At 42.2% G+C, this 19,089-nt stretch overlaps 1 protein-coding gene across 1 annotated transcript in view; it reads left to right on the top strand.

Annotated features, from left to right (window-relative positions):
* Positions 1-241: 241 nt before the first annotated feature.
* Positions 242-19,089, top strand: part of LOC139752168 (protein MIS12 homolog) — a 63,890-nt gene continuing 45,042 nt past the window's right edge. Inside the window, exon 1 of the mRNA XM_071668113.1 lies at positions 242-661. Within this exon, the coding sequence (XP_071524214.1) occupies positions 580-661 (82 nt within the window). The 5' untranslated portion in view covers positions 242-579. The remainder of the gene's footprint in view (positions 662-19,089) is intronic.

Here is a 19,089-nt window from a genome sequence, read left to right as displayed (position 1 = left end):
GTACATTGTAACCTCAAATTATCATACATGATTTTCGAAAAGAAATAGTGTGCACACTCATCATATAAACCTGAATTTGAGTTAATTGATTACTCAAAATGTAATAATGGGGTAGTGGCACGGCATAATGCAAAAATTCTTACTACTGCTGCCATCTAGGGGTTAGAATCCAAACTTTCATTTCATTATATTAGGCGATGGCCTTGAAGGGCTTCGCATCTTGGTAACCATAGATTTGTTTATAGATTTTGAACAGAGTGACGTGAATGCAAGGGTCGTGCCAGTCACAAGAAAAGACGGGAATATTACAAAAGCAAGTGAATATTCACAACAAAGAAAGGAGAATGTGAAGTAAGAGTGAAAACCTCTCAGCTGAACATATAAAAAGCCTCTGAGGGCTTACTATCTCGGGCGCCAGACTGCCACTCATCGTGACACTGCACCATCTTATGGGCTAATTCTAATGAAATATTGCAACGAGTGAAGTACATGTGCATAAGCCCGAAGAATTGAATCAAATATAACTAGAAAAAAAATATTTACAAACGACGACAAGAAACTATCCTGGTTTCCATCACCATGGCTTCGTCATCAGAAGTGCCTGATGAGCAATATGAGACTCAGTTTTTTGGATTTTCACCATCCATTTTTGTGGCAGGAGGTATATGTTACTTTTCTGACTAATTTTTATGAAGTTGTAGTAAAATATAAGGAAAGGATTCCCTGGCTTATAAAGCCTTGGCGTACATAAAGGGTGTTGACATGGTGTTTGATATTCATGAGGTTATAATGTCGCTAAACCAGTGTAAGGTCAAGTTGTTAAGTGCTGTAAGATAGAAATCTACAGTTCACGTCAGGGAGTATCTCTTGAACTGGTTCTCAAATTGTGCAGGCTCGGGAAGGGAGCTGAGTTCACATTAAACCTTGCAATTTTGTTCAGTAATTCTTTCTGTAATTTGATGGGAGGAGTTGGTTGAGAATTTTTTTTCCAATGTCCTAAAGATTTTTTTTAGGTAAACCTAAAACCGAACATAATCATATAACCTGTTGAGGTTCATGAGAACTCGGCTCTACCATTTCCTGAGGTTACAGAAATAGGGAGTTGGTTGTTCCTTAGAATCGTAATCTGATAGTTTCACGATGGTAAACTATTTTCAAGTGTACCGTATTCACCATACTGGTATGGAACGAGGATGTACAAGTTATTTCAGAGGCTATGTATATCTGAAGTAGAATTCCTGATAAGGTGCTCTTTGGAAATGATTATATGATATCCCAGAGTTTGTTTGTATTATGATAGTCTAGCCATTGCTTAGAGAATATAATAATATGGAGCTTGATTTGGATCATTTTTGTATTATATAGTAATAGTAAAGGCAGTAGTAGGGAGGGATACGACCATTAGGGAAAGTATGGGGTGACAAATGTATGAAAATCAAATGAACTTGTAAAACCCTCATTTGATTACCTCTTGTAGCTCAGATTTAACAAAATTTTCAAAAACATTTCATTGATATATTTATTATTTATTTATTTTGCTTTGTCGCTGTCTCCCGTATTAGCGAGGTAGCGCAAGGAAACAGACGAAAGAATGGCCCAACCCACCCACCCACATACACATGTATATAATATACGTCCACACACACAAATATGCATACCTATACATCTCAACATATACATATATATATATACACACACACAGACATATACATATATTTTATTTATTTATTTATTTTGCTTTGTCGCTGTCTCCCGTGTTTGCGAGGTAGCGATATATATATATATATATATATATATATATATATATATATATATATATATATATATATATATTTTTTTTTTTTTTTTTTTTTCTTATACTTTGTCGCTGTCTCCCGCGTTTGTGAGGTAGCGCAAGGAAACAGACGAAAGAAATGGCCCAACCCAACCCCATACACATGTATATACATACACATCCACACACGCAAATATACATACCTATACTTCTCAATGTACACATATATATACACACACAGACATATACATATATACACATTTACATAATTCATACTGTCTGCCTTTATTTATTCCCATCGCCACCTCGCCACACATGGAATAACATCCCCCTCCCCCCTCGAGTGTGCAAGGTAGCGCTAGGAAAAGACAATAAAGGCCCCATTCGTTCACTCAGTCTCTAGTTGTCATGTAATAATGCCCGAAACCACAGCTCCCTTTCTACATCCAGGCCCCACAGAACTTTCCATGGTTTACACCAGACGCTTCACATGCCCTGATTCAATCCATTGACAGCACGTCGACCCTGGTATACCACATCGATCCAATTCACTCTATTCCTTGCCCGCCTTTCACCCTCCTGCATGCTCAGGCCCCAATCACTCAAAATCTTTTTCACTCCATCTTTCCACCTCCAATTTGGTCTCCCAGTTCTCCTCGTTCCCGCCACCTCCGACACATATATCCTCTTTGTCAATCATTCCTCACTCATTCTCTCCATGTGCCCAAACCATTTCAAAACACCCTCCTCTGCTCTCTCAACCACACTCTTTTTATTTCCACACATCTCTCTTACCCTTACATTACTTACTCGATCAAACCACCTCACACCACATATTGTCCTCAAACATCTCATTTCCAGCACATTCACCCTCCTGCGCACAACTCTATCCATAGCCCACGCCTCGCAACCATACAACATTGTTGGAACCACTATTCCTTCAAACATACCCATTTTTGCTTTCCGAGATAATGTTCTCGACTTCCACACATTCTTCAAGGCCCCCAGAATTTTCACCCCCTCCCCCACCCTATGATCCACTTCCGCTTCCATGGTTCCATCCGCTGCCAGATCCACTCCCAGATATCTAAAACACTTCACTTCCTCCAGTTTTTCTCCATTCAAACTCACCTCCCAATTGACTTGACCCTCAACCCTACTGTACCTAATAACCTTGCTCTTATTCACATTTACTCTTAACTTTCTTCTTCCACACACTTTACCAAACTCAGTCACCAGCTTCTGCAGTTTCTCACATGAATCAGCCACCAGCGCTGTATCATCAGCGAACAACAACTGACTCACTTCCCAAGCTCTCTCATCCCCAACAGACTTCATACTTGCCCCTCTTTCCAAAACTCTTGCATTTACCTCCCTAACAACCCCATCCATAAACAAATTAAACAACCATGGAGACATCACACACCCCTGCCGCAAACCTACATTCACTGAGAACCAATCACTTTCCTCTCTTCCTACACGTACACATGCCTTACATCCTCGATAAAAACTTTTCACTGCTTCTAACAACTTGCCTCCCACACCATATATTCTTAATACCTTCCACAGAGCATCTCTATCAACTCTATCATATGCCCTCTCCAGATCCATAAATGCTACATACAAATCCATTTGCTTTTCTAAGTATTTCTCACATACATTCTTCAAAGCAAACACCTGATCCACACATCCTCTACCACTTCTGAAACCACACTGCTCTTCCCCAATCTGATGCTCTGTACATGCCTTCACCCTCTCAATCAATATCCTCCCATATAATTTACCAGGAATCCTCAACAAACTTATACCTCTGTAATTTGAGCACTCACTCTTATCCCCTTTGCCTTTGTACAATGGCACTATGCACGCATTCTGCCAATCCTCAGGCACCTCACCATGAGTCATACATACATTAAATAACCTTACCAACCAGTCAACAATACAGTCACCCCCTTTTTTAATAAATTCCACTGCAATACCATCCAAACCTGCTGCCTTGCCGGCTTTCATCTTCCGCAAAGCTTTTACTACCTCTTCTCTGTTTACCAAATCATTTTCCTTAACCCTCTCACTTTGCACACCACCTCGACCAAAACACCCTATATCTGCCACTCTATCATCAAACACATTCAACAAACCTTCAAAATACTCACTCCATCTCCTTCTCACATCACCACTACTTGTTATCACCTCCCCATTTGCGCCCTTCACTGAAGTTCCCATTTGCTCCCTTGTCTTACGCACTTTATTTACCTCCTTCCAGAACATCTTTTTATTCTCCCTAAAATGACTGATGATTGGGAATACCTGGTTTAAAAAGTGAGATATACATAAGTATACTTATGTAAGTAGGAGAGATGGCCAGAGAGTGTTATTGGATTACGTGTTAATTGACAGGCGCGCGAAAGAGAGACTTTTGGATGTTAATGTGCTGAGAGGTGCAACTGGAGGGATGTCTGATCATTATCTTGTGGAGGCTAAGGTGAAGATTTGTATGGGTTTTCAGAAAAGAAGAGTGAATGTTGGGGTGAAGAGGGTGGTGAGAGTAAGTAAGCTTGGGAAGGAGACTTGTGTGAGGAAGTACCAGGAGAGACTGAGTACAGAATGGAAAAAGGTGAGAACAATGGAAGTAAGGGGAGTGGGGGAGGAATGGGATGTATTTAGGGAATCAGTGATGGATTGCGCAAAAGATGCTTGTGGCATGAGAAGAGTGGGAGGTGGGTTGATTAGAAAGGGTAGTGAGTGGTGGGATGAAGAAGTAAGAGTATTAGTGAAAGAGAAGAGAGAGGCATTTGGACGATTTTTGCAGGGAAAAAATGCAATTGAGTGGGAGATGTATAAAAGAAAGAGACAGGAGGTCAAGAGAAAGGTGCAAGAGGTGAAAAAAAGGGCGAATGAGAGTTGGGGTGAGAGAGTATCATTAAATATATATATATATATATATATATATATATATATATATATATATATATGTATATATTATCCCTGGGGATAGGGGAGAAAGAATACTTTCCACGTATTCCCTGCGTGTCGTAGAAGGTGACTAAAAGGGAAGGGAGTGGGGGGCTGGAAATCCTCCCCTCTCTTTTTTTTTTTCCCAAAGGAAGGCACAGAGAAGGGGGCTGGATGAGGATGTTTCCTCAGAGGCCCAGTCCTCTGTTCTTAACGCTACCTCGCTGACGCGGGAAATGGCGAATAGTATGAAAGAAAAAGAATTTTTTTTTTGTTTTTTTGTCGTTGTCTCCCACGTTTGCGAGGTAGCGCAAGGAAACAGACGAAAGAAATGGCCCAACCCACCCCCATACACATGTATATACATACGTCCACACACGCAAATATACATACCTACACAGCTTTCCATGGTTTACCCCAAACCCTTCACATGCCCTGATTCAATCCACTGACAGCACATCAACCCCGGTATACCACATCGATCCAATTCACTCTATTCCTTGCCCTCCTTTCACCCTCCTGCATGTTCAGGCCCCGATCACACAAAATCTTTTTCACTCCATCTTTCCACCTCCAATTTGGTCTCCCATTTCTCCTCGTTCCCTCCACCTCCGACACATATATCCTCTTGGTCAATCTTTCCTCACTCATTCTCTCCATGTTCCCAAACCATTTCAAAACACCTTCTTCTGCTCTCTCAACCATGCTCTTTTTATTTCCACACATCTCTCTTACCCTTACGTTACTTACTCGATCAAACCACCTCACACCACACATTGTCCTCAAACATCTCATTTCCAGCACATCCATCCTCCTGCGCACAACTCTATCCATAGCCCACGCCTCGCAACCATACAACATTGTTGGAACCACTATTCCTTCAAACATACCCATTTTTGCTTTCCGAGATAATGTTCTCGACTTCCACACATTCTTCAAGGCTCCCAGGATTTTCGCCCCCTCCCCCACCCTATGATCCACTTCCGCTTCCATGGTTCCATCCGCTGCCAGATCCACTCCCAGATATCTAAAACACTTTACTTCCTCCAGTTTTTCTCCATTCAAACTTACCTCCCAACTGACTTGACCCTCAACCCTAATGTACCTAATAACCTTGCTCTTATTCACATTTACTCTTAACTTTCTTCTTTCACACACTTTACGAAACTCAGTCACCAGCTTCTGCAGTTTCTCACATGAATCAGCCACCAGTGCTCTATCATCAGCGAACAACAACTGACTCACTTCCCAAGCTCTCTCATCCCCAACAGACTTCATACTTGCCCCTCTTTCCAAAACTCTTGCATTCACCTCCCTAACAACCACATCCATAAACAAATTAAACAACCATGGAGACATCACACACCCCTGCCGCAAACCTACATTCACTGAGAACCAATCACTTTCCTCTCTTCCTACACGTACACATGCCTTACATCCTCGATAAAAACTTTTCACTGCTTCTAACAACTTTCCTCCCACACCATATATTCTTAATACCTTCCACAGAGCATCTCTATCAACTCTATCATATGCCTTCTCCAGATCCATAAATGCTACATACAAATCCATTTGCTTTTCTAAGTATTTCTCACATACATTCTTCAAAGCAAACACCTGATCCACACATCCTATACCACTTCTGAAACCACACTGCTCTTCCCCAATCTGATGCTCTTTACATGCCTTCACCCTCTCAATCAATACCCTCCCATATAATTTACCAGGAATACTCAACAAACTTATACCTCTGTAATTTGAGCACTCACTCTTATCCCCATTGCCTTTGTACAATGGCACTATGCACGCATTCTGCCAATCCTCAGGCACCTCACCATGAGTCATACATACATTAAATAACCTTACCAACCAGTCAGTAATACAGTCACCCCCTTTTTTAATAAATTCCACTGCAATACCATCCAAACCTGCTGCCTTGCCGGCTTTCATCTTCCGCAAAGCTTTTACTACCTCTTCTCTGTTTACCGAATCATTTTCCCTAACCCTCTCACTTTGCACACCACCTCGACCAAAACCCCCTATATCTGCCACTCTATCATCAAACACATTCAACAAAACTTCAAAATACTCACTCCATCTCCTTCTCACATCACCACTACTTGTTATCACCTCCCCATTTGCGCCCTTCACTGAAGTTCCCATTTGCTCCCTTGTCTTACGCACTTTATTTACCTCCTTCCAGAACATCTTTTTATTCTCCCTAAAATTTAATGATACTCTCTCACCCCAACTCTCATTTGCCCTCTTTTTCACCTCTTGCACCTTTCTCTTGACCTCCTGTCTCTTTCTTTTATACATCTCCCACTCAATACTTTATATATATACTTTATATATATACTATATATATTTAGTGTGTTATACAGATTACAACATGTTGCTGGGCTAAACCAGGGCAAATGAAGCAATCAGGGTAACTTACGGAAAGGTTTTTGGGGCCTGGTTGAGGATGGGGTGTCCTGGTTTTGATGCATTATACATGACAGCTGGAGACTGGATGGGAGCAAATAAGGCCATTGTTTGTTTGTTACTGGCACTACCTCGCTAACATAGGAAACAGTGAACAAGTATATATATATATATATATATATATATATATATATATATATATATATATATATATATTTTTTTTTTATACTTTGTCGCTGTCTCCCGCGTTTGCGAGGTAGCGCAAGGAAACAGACGAAAGAAATGGCCCAGCCCCCCCCCCCATACACATGTACATACACACGTCCACACACGCAAATATACATACCTACACAGCTTTCCTTGGTTTACCCCGGACGCTTCACATGCCTTGATTCAATCCACTGACAACACGTCAACCCCTGTATACCACATCGCTCCAATTCACTCTATTCCTTGCCCTCCTTTCACCCTCCTGCATGTTCAGGCCCCGATCACACAAAATCCTTTTCACTCCATCTTTCCACCTCCAATTTGGTCTCCCTCTTCTCCTCGTTCCCTCCACCTCCGACACATATATCCTCTTGGTCAATCTTTCCTCACTCATTCTCTCCATGTGCCCAAACCATTTCAAAACACCCTCTTCTGCTCTCTCAACCACGCTCTTTTTATTTCCACACATCTCTCTTACCCTTACGTTACTTACTCGATCAAACCACCTCACACCACACATTGTCCTCAAACATCTCATTTCCAGCACATCCATCCTCCTGCGCACAACTCTATCCATAGCCCACGCCTCGCAACCATACAACATTGTTGGAACTACTATTCCTTCAAACATACCCATTTTTGCTTTCCGGGATAATGTTCTCGACTTCCACACATTTTTCAAGGCTCCCAAAATTTTCGCCCCCTCCCCCACCCTATGATCCACTTCCGCTTCCATGGTTCCATCCGCTGACAGATCCACTCCCAGATATCTAAAACACTTCACTTCCTCCAGTTTTTCTCCATTCAAACTCACCTCCCAATTGACTTGACCCTCAACCCTACTGTACCTAATAACCTTGCTCTTATTCACATTTACTCTTAACTTTCTTCTTCAACACACTTTACCAAACTCCGTCACCAGCTTCTGCAGTTTCTCACATGAATCCGCCACCAGCGCTGTATCATCAGCGAACAACAACTGACTCACTTCCCAAGCTCTCTCATCCCCAACAGACTTCATACTTGCCCCTCTTTCCAAGACTCTTGCATTTACCTCCCTAACAACCCCATCCATAAACAAATTAAACAACCATGGAGACATCACACACCCCTGCCGCAAACCTACATTCACTGAGAACCAATCACTTTCCTCTCTTCCTACACGTACACATGCCTTACATCCTCGATAAAAACTTTTCACTGCTTCTAACAACTTTCCTCCCACACCATATATTCTTAATACCTTCCACAGAGCATCTCTATCAACTCTATCATATGCCTTCTCCAGATCCATAAATGCTACATACAAATCCATTTGCTTTTCTAAGTATTTCTCACATACATTCTTCAAAGCAAACACCTGATCCACACATCCTCTACCACTTCTGAAACCACACTGCTCTTCCCCAATCTGATGCTCTGTACATGCCTTCACCCTCTCAATCAATACCCTCCCATATAATTTACCAGGAATACTCAACAAACTTATACCTCTGTAATTTGAGCACTCACTCTTATCCCCTTTGCCTTTGTACAATGGCACTATGCACGCATTCCGCCAATCCTCAGGCACCTCGCCATGAGTCATACATACATTAAATAACCTTACCAACCAGTCAACAATACAGTCACCCCCTTTTTTAATAAATTCCACTGCAATACCATCCAAACCTGCTGCCTTGCCGGCTTTCATCTTCCGCAAAGCTTTTACTACCTCTTCTCTGTTTACCAAATCATTTTCCCTAACCCTCTCACTTTGCACACCACCTCGACCCAAACACCCTATATCTGCCACTCTGTCATCAGACACATTCAACAAACCTTCAAAATACTCATTCCATCTCCTTCTCACATCACCACTACTTGTTATCACCTCCCCATTTACGCCCTTCACTGAAGTTCCCATTTGCTCCCTTGTCTTACGCACCCTATTTACCTCCTTCCAGAACATCTTTTTATTCTCCCTAAAATTTACTGATAGTCTCTCACCCCAACTCTCATTTGCCCTTTTTTTCACCTCTTGCACCTTTCTCTTGACCTCCTGTCTCTTTCTTTTATACTTCTCCCACTCAATTGCATTTTTTCCCTGCAAAAATCGTCCAAATGCCTCTCTCTTCTCTTTCACTAATACTCTTACTTCTTCATCCCACCACTCACTACCCTTTCTAAACAGCCCACCTCCCACTCTTCTCATGCCACAAGCATCTTTTGCGCAATCCATCACTGATTCCCTAAATACATCCCATTCCTCCCCCACTCCCCTTACTTCCATTGTTCTCACCTTTTTCCATTTTGTACACAGTCTCTCCTGATACTTCTTCACACAGGTCTCCTTCCCAAGCTCATTTACTCTCACCACCTTCTTCACCCCAACATTCACTCTTCTTTTCTGAAAACCCATACTAATCTTCACCTTAGCCTCAACAAGATAATGATCAGACATCCCTCCAGTTGCACCTCTCAGCACATTGACATCCAAAAGTCTCTCTTTCACACGCCTGTCAATTAACACGTAATCCAATAACGCTCTCTGGCCATCTCTCCTACTTACATAAGTATACTTATGTATATCTCGCTTTTTAAACCAGGTATTCCCAATCATCAGTCCTTTTTCAGCACATAAATCTACAAGCTCTTCACCATTTCCATTTACAACACTGAACACCCCATGCATACCAATTATTCCCTCAACTGCCACATTACTCACCTTTGCATTCAAATCACCCATCACTATAACCCGGTCTCGTGCATCAAAACCGCTAACACACTCATTTAGCTGCTCCCAAAACACTTGCCTCTCATGATCTTTCTTCTCATGCCCAGGTGCATATGCACCAATAATCACCCACCTCTCTCCATCAACTTTCAATTTTACCCATATTAATCGAGAATTTACTTTCTTACATTCTATCACATACTCCCACAACTCCTGTTTCAGGAGTATTGCTACTCCTTCCCTTGCTCTTGTCCTCTCACTAACCCCTGACTTCACTCCCCAGACATTTCCATATTATCCCTGGGGATAGGGATTAAGAATACTTCTCACGTATTCCCTGCGTGTCGTAGAAGGCGACTAAAAGGGGAGGGAGCAGGAGGCTGGAAATCCTCCCCTCTCGTTTTTTTTTTAATTTTCCAAAAGAAGGAACAGAGGGGGGCCAGGTGAGGATATTCCACAAAGTCCCAGTCCTCTGTTCTTAACGCTACCTCGCTAACGAGGGAAATGGCGAATAGTTTAAAAGAAAGAAAAGAAAAGATATATATATATATATATATATATATATATATATATATATATATATATATATATATATATATATATTTTTTTTTTTTTTTTTTTTATACTTTGTCGCTGTCTCCCGCGTTTGCGAGGTAGCGCAAGGAAACAGACGAAAAAAATGGCCCAACCCCCCCCCATACACATGTATATACATACGTCCACACACGCAAATATACATACCTACACAGCTTTCCATGGTTTACCCCAGACGCTTCACATGCCTTGATTCAATCCACTGACAGCACATCAACCCCGGTATACCACATCGCTCCAATTCACTCTATTCCTTGCCCTCCTTTCACCCTCCTGCATGTTCAGGCCCCGATCACACAAAATCTTTTTCACTCCATCTTTCCACCTCCAATTTGGTCTCCCTCTTCTCCTTGCTCCCTCCACCTCTGACACATATATCCTCTTGGTCAATCTTTCCTCACTCATCCTCTCCATGTGCCCAAACCACTTCAAAACACCCTCTTCTGCTCTCTCAACCACGCTCTTTTTATTTCCACACATCTCTCTTACCCTTACGTTACTCACTCGATCAAACCACCTCACACCACACATTGTCCTCAAACATCTCATTTCCAGCACATCCATCCTCCTGCGCACAACTCTATCGATAGCCCATGCCTCGCAACCATACAACATTGTTGGAACCACTATTCCTTCAAACATACCCATTTTTGCTTTCCGAGATAATGTTCTCAACTTCCACACATTCTTCAAGGCCCCCAGAATTTTCGCCCCCTCCCCCACCCTATGATCCACTTCCGCTTCCATGGTTCCATCCGCTGCCAGATCCACTCCCAGATATCTAAAACACTTCACTTCCTCCAGTTTTTCTCCATTCAAACTCACCTCCCAATTGACTTGACCCTCAACCCTACTGTACCTAATAACCTTGCTCTTATTCACATTTACTCTTAACTTTCTTCTTCCTCACACTTTACCAAACTCAGTCACCAGCTTCTGCAGTTTCTCACATGAATCAGCCACCAGCGCTGTATCATCAGCGAACAACAACTGACTCACTTCCCAAGCTCTCTCATCCCCAACAGACTTCATACTTGCCCCTCTTTCCAAAACTCTTGCATTTACCTCCCTAACAACCCCATCCATAAACAAATTAAACAACCATGGAGACATCACACACCCCTGCCGCAAACCTACATTCACTGAGAACCAATCACTTTCCTCTCTTCCTACACGTACACATGCCTTACATCCTCGATAAAAACTTTTCACTGCCTCTAACAACTTTCCTCCCACACCATATATTCTTAATACCTTCCACAGAGCATCTCTATCAACTCTATCATATGCCTTCTCCAGATCCATAAATGCTACATACAAATCCATTTGCTTTTCTAAGTATTTCTCACATACATTCTTCAAAGCAAACACCTGATCCACACATCCTCTACCACTTCTGAAACCACACTGCTCTTCCCCAATCTGATGCTCTTTACATGCCTTCACCCTCTCAATCAATACCCTCCCATATAATTTACCAGGAATACTCAACAAACTTATACCTCTGTAATTTGAGCACTCACTCTTATCCCCTTTGCCTTTGTACAATGGCACTATGCACGCATTCCGCCAATCCTCAGGCACCTCACCATGAGTCATACATACATTGAATAACCTTACCAACCAGTCAACAATACAGTCACCCCCTTTTTTAATAAATTCCACTGCAATACCATCCAAACCTGCTGCCTTGCCGGCTTTCATCTTCCGCAAAGCTTTCACTACCTCTTCTCTGTTTACCAAATCATTTTCCCTAACCCTCTCACTTTGCACACCACCTCGACCAAAACACCCTATATCTGCCACTCTATCATCAAACACATTCAACAAACCTTCAAAATACTCACTCCATCTCCTTCTCACATCACCACTACTTGTTATCACCTCCCTAATTGCGCCCTTCACTGAAGTTCCCATTTGCTCCCTTGTCTTACGCACTTTATTTACCTCCTTCCAGAACATCTTTTTATTCTCCCTAAAATTTAATGATACTCTCTCACCCCAACTCTCATTTGCCCTTTTTTTCACCTCTTCCACCTTTCTCTTGACCTCCTGTCTCTTTCTTTTATACATCTCCCATATATATATATATATATATATATATTTATATACATATATATATATATATATGTATATATATATATATATATATATCCCTGGGGATAGTGGAGAAAGAATACTTCCCATGTATTCCCTGCGTGTCGTAGAAGGTGACTAAAAGGAGAGGGAGCGGGGGGCTGGAAATCCTCCCATCTCGTTTTTTTTTTTTTTTTTTTTTTTTTTTTTTTTTTCAAAAGAAGGAACAGAGAAGGGGGCCAGGTGAGGATATTCCCTCAAAGGCCCAGTCTTCTGTTCTTAATGCTACCTCGGTAACGTGGGAAATGGCGAATAGTTTGAAAAAAAATATATATATATATATATATATATATATATATATATATATATATATATATATATATTTTTTTTTGCTTTGTCACTGTCTCCCGCGTTTGCGAGGTAGCGTATATATATATATATATATATATATATATATATATATATATATATATATATATATATTTTTTTTTTTTTTTTGTCGCTGTCTCCCGCGTTTGCGAGGTAGCGCAAGGAAACAGACGAAAGAAATGGCCCAACCCACCCCCATACACATGTATATACATACGTCCATACATGCAAATATACATACCTACACAGCTTTCCATGGTTTACCCCAGACACTTCACATGCCCTGATTCAATCCACTGACAGCACGTCAAACCCGGTATACCACATCGCTCCAATTCACTCTATTCCTTGCCCTCCTTTCACCCTCCTGCATGTTCAGGCCCTGATCACACAAAATCTTTTTCACTCCATCTTTCCACCTCCAATTTGGTCTCCCTCTTCTCCTCGTTCCCTCCACCTCCGACACATATATCCTCTTGGTCAATCTTTCCTCACTCATTCTCTCCATGTGCCCAAACCACTTCAAAACACCCTCTTCTGCTCTCTCAACCACGCTCTTTTCATTTCCACACCCACACATCTCTCTTACCCTTACGTTACTTACTCGATCAAACCACCTCACACTACACATTGTCCTCAAATATATATATATATATATATATATATATATATATATATATATATATATATATATATATATATATATATATCCCTAGCGATAGGGGGGAAAGAATACTTCCCACGTATTCCCTGCATGTCGTAGAAGGCGACTAAAAGGGGAGGGAGCGGGGGGCTGGAAATCCTCCCCTCTCGTTTTTTTTTAATTTTCCAAAAGAAGGAACAGAGAACGAGGCCAGGTGAGGATATTCCCTCAAAGGCCCAGTCCTCTGTTCTTAACGCTACCTTGCTAATGCGGGAAATGGCGAATAGTATGAAAGAAAGAGGGGACGGGAGCGGGGGGTCCAGAAATCCTCCTCTCCTTGTATTTTTTTAACTTTCTAAAATGGGAAACAGAAGGAGTCACGCGGGGAGTGCTCATCCTCCTCGAAGGCTCAGACTGGGGTGTCTAAATGTGTGTGGATGTAACCAAGATGTGAAAAGAGGAGAGATAGGTAGTATGTTTGAGGAAAGGAACCTGGATGTTTTGGCTCTGAGTGAAACGAAGCTCAAGGGTAAAGGGGAAGAGTGGTTTGGGAATGTCTTGGGAATAAAGTCAGGGGTTAGTGAGAGGACAAGAGCAAGGGAAGGAGTAGCACTACTCCTGAAACAGGAGTTGTGGGAGTATGTGATAGAATGTAAGAAAGTAAATTCTCGATTAATATGGGTAAAACTGAAAGTTGATGGAGAGAGATGGGTGATTATTGGTGCATATGCACCTGGGCATGAGAAGAAAGATCATGAGAGGCAAGTGTTTTGGGAGCAGCTGAATGAGTGTGTTAGTGGTTTTGATGCACGAGACCGGGTTATAGTGATGGGTGATTTGAATGCAAAGGTGAGTAATGTGGCAGTTGAGGGAATAATTGGTATACATGGGGTGTTCAGTGTTGTAAATGGAAATGGTGAAGAGCTTGTAGATTTATGTGCTGAAAAAGGACTGGTGATTGGGAATACCTGGTTTAAAAAGCGAGATATACATAAGTATAGGTGTGTAAGTAGGAGAGATGGCCAGAGAGTGTTATTGGATTACGTGTTAATTGACAGGCGCACGAAAGAGAGACTTTTGAATGTTAATGTGCTGAGAGGTGCAACTGGAGGGATGTCTGATCATTATCTTGTGGAGGCTAAGGTGAAGATTTGTATGGGTTTTCAGAAAGGAAGAGTGAATGTTGGGGTGAAGAGGGTGGTGAGAGTAAGTGAGCTTGGGAAGGAGACTTGTGTGAGGAAGTACCAGGAGAGACTGAGTACAGAATGGAAAAAGGTGAGAACAATGGAAGTAAGGGGAGTGGGGGAGGAATGGGATGTATTTAGGGAATCAGTGATGGATTGCGCAAAAGATGCTTGTGGCATGAGAAGAGTGGGAGGTGGGTTGATTAGAAAGGGTAGTGGGTGGTGGGATGAAGAAGTAAGATTATTAGTGAAAGAGAAGAGAGAGGCATTTGGACGATTTTTGCAGGGAAAAAATGCAATTGAGTGGGAGATGTATAAAAGAAAGAGACAGGAGGTCAAGAGAAAGGTGCAAGAGGTGAAAAAGAGGGCAAATGAGAGTTGGGGTGAGAGAGTATCATTAAATTTTAGGAAGAATAAAAAGATGTTCTGGAAGGAGGTAAATAAAGTGCGTAAGACAAGGGAGCAAATGGGAACTTCAGTGAAGGGCGCAAATGGGGAGGTGATAACAAGTAGTGGTGATGTCAGGAAATGGAGTGAGTATTTTGAAGGTTTGTTGAATGTGTTCGATGATAGAGTGGCAGATATAGGGGGTTTTGGTTGAGGTGGTGTGCAAAGTGAGAGGGTTAGGGAAAATGATTTGGTAAACAGAAAAGAGGTAGTAAAAGCTTTGCGGAAGATGAAAGCCGGCAAGGCAGCAGGTTTGGATGGTATTGCAGTGGAATTTATTAAAATAGGGGGTGACTGTATTGTTGACTGGTTGGTAAGGTTATTTAATGGATGTATGACTCATGGTGAGGTGCCTGAGGATTGGCGGAATGCGTGCATAGTGCCATTGTACAACGGCAAAGGGGATAAGAGTGAGTGCTCAAATTACAGAGGTAAAAGTTTGTTGAGTATTCCTGGTAAATTATATGGGATGGTATTGATTGAGAGGGTGAGGGCATGTACAGAGCATCAGATTGGGGAAGAGCAGTGTGGTTTCAGAAGTGGTAGAGGATGTGTGGATCAGGTGTTTGCTTTGAATAATGTATGTGAGAAATACTTAGAAAAGCAAATGGATTTGTATGTAGCATTTATGGATCTGGAGAAGGCATATGATAGAGTTGATAGAGATGCTCTGTGGAAGGTACTAAGAATATATGGTGTGGGAGGCAAGTTGTTAGAAGCAGTGAAAAGTTTTTATCGAGGATGTATGGCATGTGTATGTGTAGGAAGAGAGGAAAGTGATTGGTTCTCAGTGAATGTAGGTTTGCGGCAGGGGTGTGTGATGTCTCCATGGTTGTTTAATTTGTTTATGGATGGGGTTGTCAGGGAGGTGAATGCAAGAGTTTTGGAAAGAGGGGCAAGTATGAAGTCTGTTGTGGATGAGAGAGCTTGGGAAGTGAGTCAGTTGTTGTTCACTGATGATAGAGCGCTGGTGGCTGATTCATGTGAGAAACTGTAGAAGCTGGTGACTGAGTTTGGTAAAGTGTGTGAAAGAAGAAAGTTAAGAGTAAATGTGAATAAGAGCAAGGTTATTAGGTACAGTAGGGTTGAGGGTCAAGTCAATTGTGAGGTAAGTTTGAATGGAGCAAAACTGGAGGAAGTAAAGTGTTTTAGATATCTGGGAGTGGATCTGGCAGCGGATGGAACCATGGAAGCGGAAGTGGATCATAGGGTGGGGGAGGGGGCGAAAATCCTGGGAGCCTTGAAGAATATGTGGAAGTCGAGAACATTATCTCGGAAAGCAAAAATGGGTATGTTTGAAGGAGTAGTGGTTCCAACAATGTTGTATGGTTGCGAGGCGTGGGCTATGGATAGAGTTGTGCGCAGGAGGGTGGATGTGCTGGAAATGAGATGTTTGAGGACAATGTGTGGTGTGAGGTGGTTTGATCGAGTAAGTAACGTAAGGGTAAGAGAGATGTGTGGAAATAAAAAGAGCATGGTTCAGAGAGCAGAAGAGGGTGTTTTGAAGTGGTTTGGGCACATGGAGAGAATGAGTGAGGAAAGATTGACCAAGAGGATATATGTGTCGGAGGTGGAGGGAACGAGGAGAAGTGGCGGACCAAATTAGAGGTGGAAAGATGGGGTGAAAAAGATTTTGTGTGATCGGGGCCTGAACATATATATAAAGAGACAGGAGGTCAAGAGAAAGGTGCAAGAGGTGAAAAAGAGGGCAAATGAGAGTTGGGGATGAGAGAGTATCATTAAATTTTAGGGAGAATAAAAAGATGTCCTGGAAGGAGGTAAATAAAGTGCGTGAGACAAGGGAGCAAGTGGGAACTTCAGTGAAGGGGGCTAATGGGGAGGTGATAACAAGTAGTGGTGATGTGAGAATGAGATGGAGTGAGTATTTTGAAGGTTTGTTGAATGTTTTTGATGATAGAGTGGCAGATATATGGAGTTTTGGTCGAGGTGGTGTGCAAAGTGAGAGGGTTAGGGAAAATTATTTGGTAAACAGAGAAGAGGTAGTAAAAGCTTTGCGGAAGATGAAAGCCGGCAAGGCAGCAGGTTTGGATGGTATTGCAGTGGAATTTATTAAAAAAGGGGGTGACTGTATTGTTGACTGGTTGGTAAGGTTATTTAATGTATGCATGATTCATGGTGAGGTCCTGAGGATTGGCAGAATGCATGCATAGTGCCATTGTACAAAGGCAAAGGGGATAAGAGTGAGTGCTCAAATTACAGAGGTATAAGTTTGTTGAGTATTCCTGGTAAATTATATGGGAGAGTATTGATTGAGAGGGTGAAGGCATGTACAGAGCATCAGATTGGGGAAGAGCAGTGTGGTTTCAGAATTGGTACAGGATGTGTGGATCAGGTGTTTGCTTTGAAGAGTGTATGTGAGAAATACTTAGAAAAACAAATGGATTTGTATGTAGCATTTATGGATCTGGAGAAGGCATATGATAGAGTTGATAGAGATGCTCTGTGGAAGGTACTAAGAATATATGGTGTGGGAGGCAAGTTGTTAGAAGCAGTGAAAAGTTTTTATCGAGGATGTAAGGCATGTGTACGTGTAGGAAGAGAGGAAAGTGATTGGTTCTCAGTGAATGTAGGTTTGCAGCAGGGGTGTGTGATGTCTCCATGGTTGTTTAATTTGTTTATGGATGGGGTTGTTAGGGAGGTGAATGCAAGAGTTTTGGAAAGAGGGGCAAGTATGCAGTCTGTTGGGGATGAGAGAGCTTGGGAAGTGAGTCAGTTGTTGTTCGCTGATGATAGAGCGCTGGTGGCTGATTCATGTGAGAAACTGCAGAAGCTGGTGACTGAGTTTGGTAAAGTGTGTGAAAGAAGAAAGTTAAAAGTAAATGTGAATAAGAGCAAGGTTATTAGGTACAGTAGGGTTGAGGGTCAAGTCAATTTAGAGGTGAGTTTGAATGGAGAAAAATTGGAGGAAGTAAAGTGTTTTAGATATCTGGGAGTGGATCTGGCAGCGGATAGAACCATGGAAGCGGAAGTGAATCATAGGGTGGGGGAGGGGGCAAAAATCCTGGGAGCCTTGAAGAACGTGTGGAAGTCGAGAACATTATCTTGGAAAGCAAAAATGGCTATGTTTGAAGGTATAGTGGTTCCAAAAATGTTGTATGGTTGCGAGGCGTGGGCTATGGATAGAGTTGTGCGCAGGAGGGTGGATGTGCTGGAAATGAGATGTTTGAGGACAATATGTGGTGTGAGGTGGTTTGATCGAGTAAGTAATGTAAGGGTAAGAGAGATGTGTGGAAATAAAAAGAGCGTGGTTGAGAGAGCAGAGGAGGGTGTTTTGAAATGGTTTGGGCACATGGAGAGAATGAGTGAGGAAAGATTGACCAAGAGTATATATGTATCGGAGGTGGAGGGAATGAGAAGTGGGAGACCAAATTGGAGGTGGAAAGGTGGAGTGAAAAAGATTTTGTGTGATCAGGGCCTGAACATGCAGGAGGGTGAAAGGCGGGCAAGGAATAGAGTGAATTGGATCAATGTCGTATACCAGGGTCGACATGCTGTCAATGGATTGAATCAGGGCATGTTAAGCGTCTGGGGTAAACCATGGAAAGTTGTGTGGGGCCTGGATGTGGAAAGGGAGCTGTGGTTTCGGGCATTATTGCATGACAGCTAGAGACTGAGTGTGAACGAATGGGGCCTTTGTTGTCTTTTCCTAGCGCTACCTCGCACACATAAGGGGGGA

Source organism: Panulirus ornatus, chromosome 12, assembly GCF_036320965.1.
Source record: "Panulirus ornatus isolate Po-2019 chromosome 12, ASM3632096v1, whole genome shotgun sequence".
NCBI lineage: Eukaryota > Metazoa > Arthropoda > Malacostraca > Decapoda > Palinuridae > Panulirus > Panulirus ornatus.
This window is presented reverse-complemented; position numbering and strand designations above follow the sequence as displayed.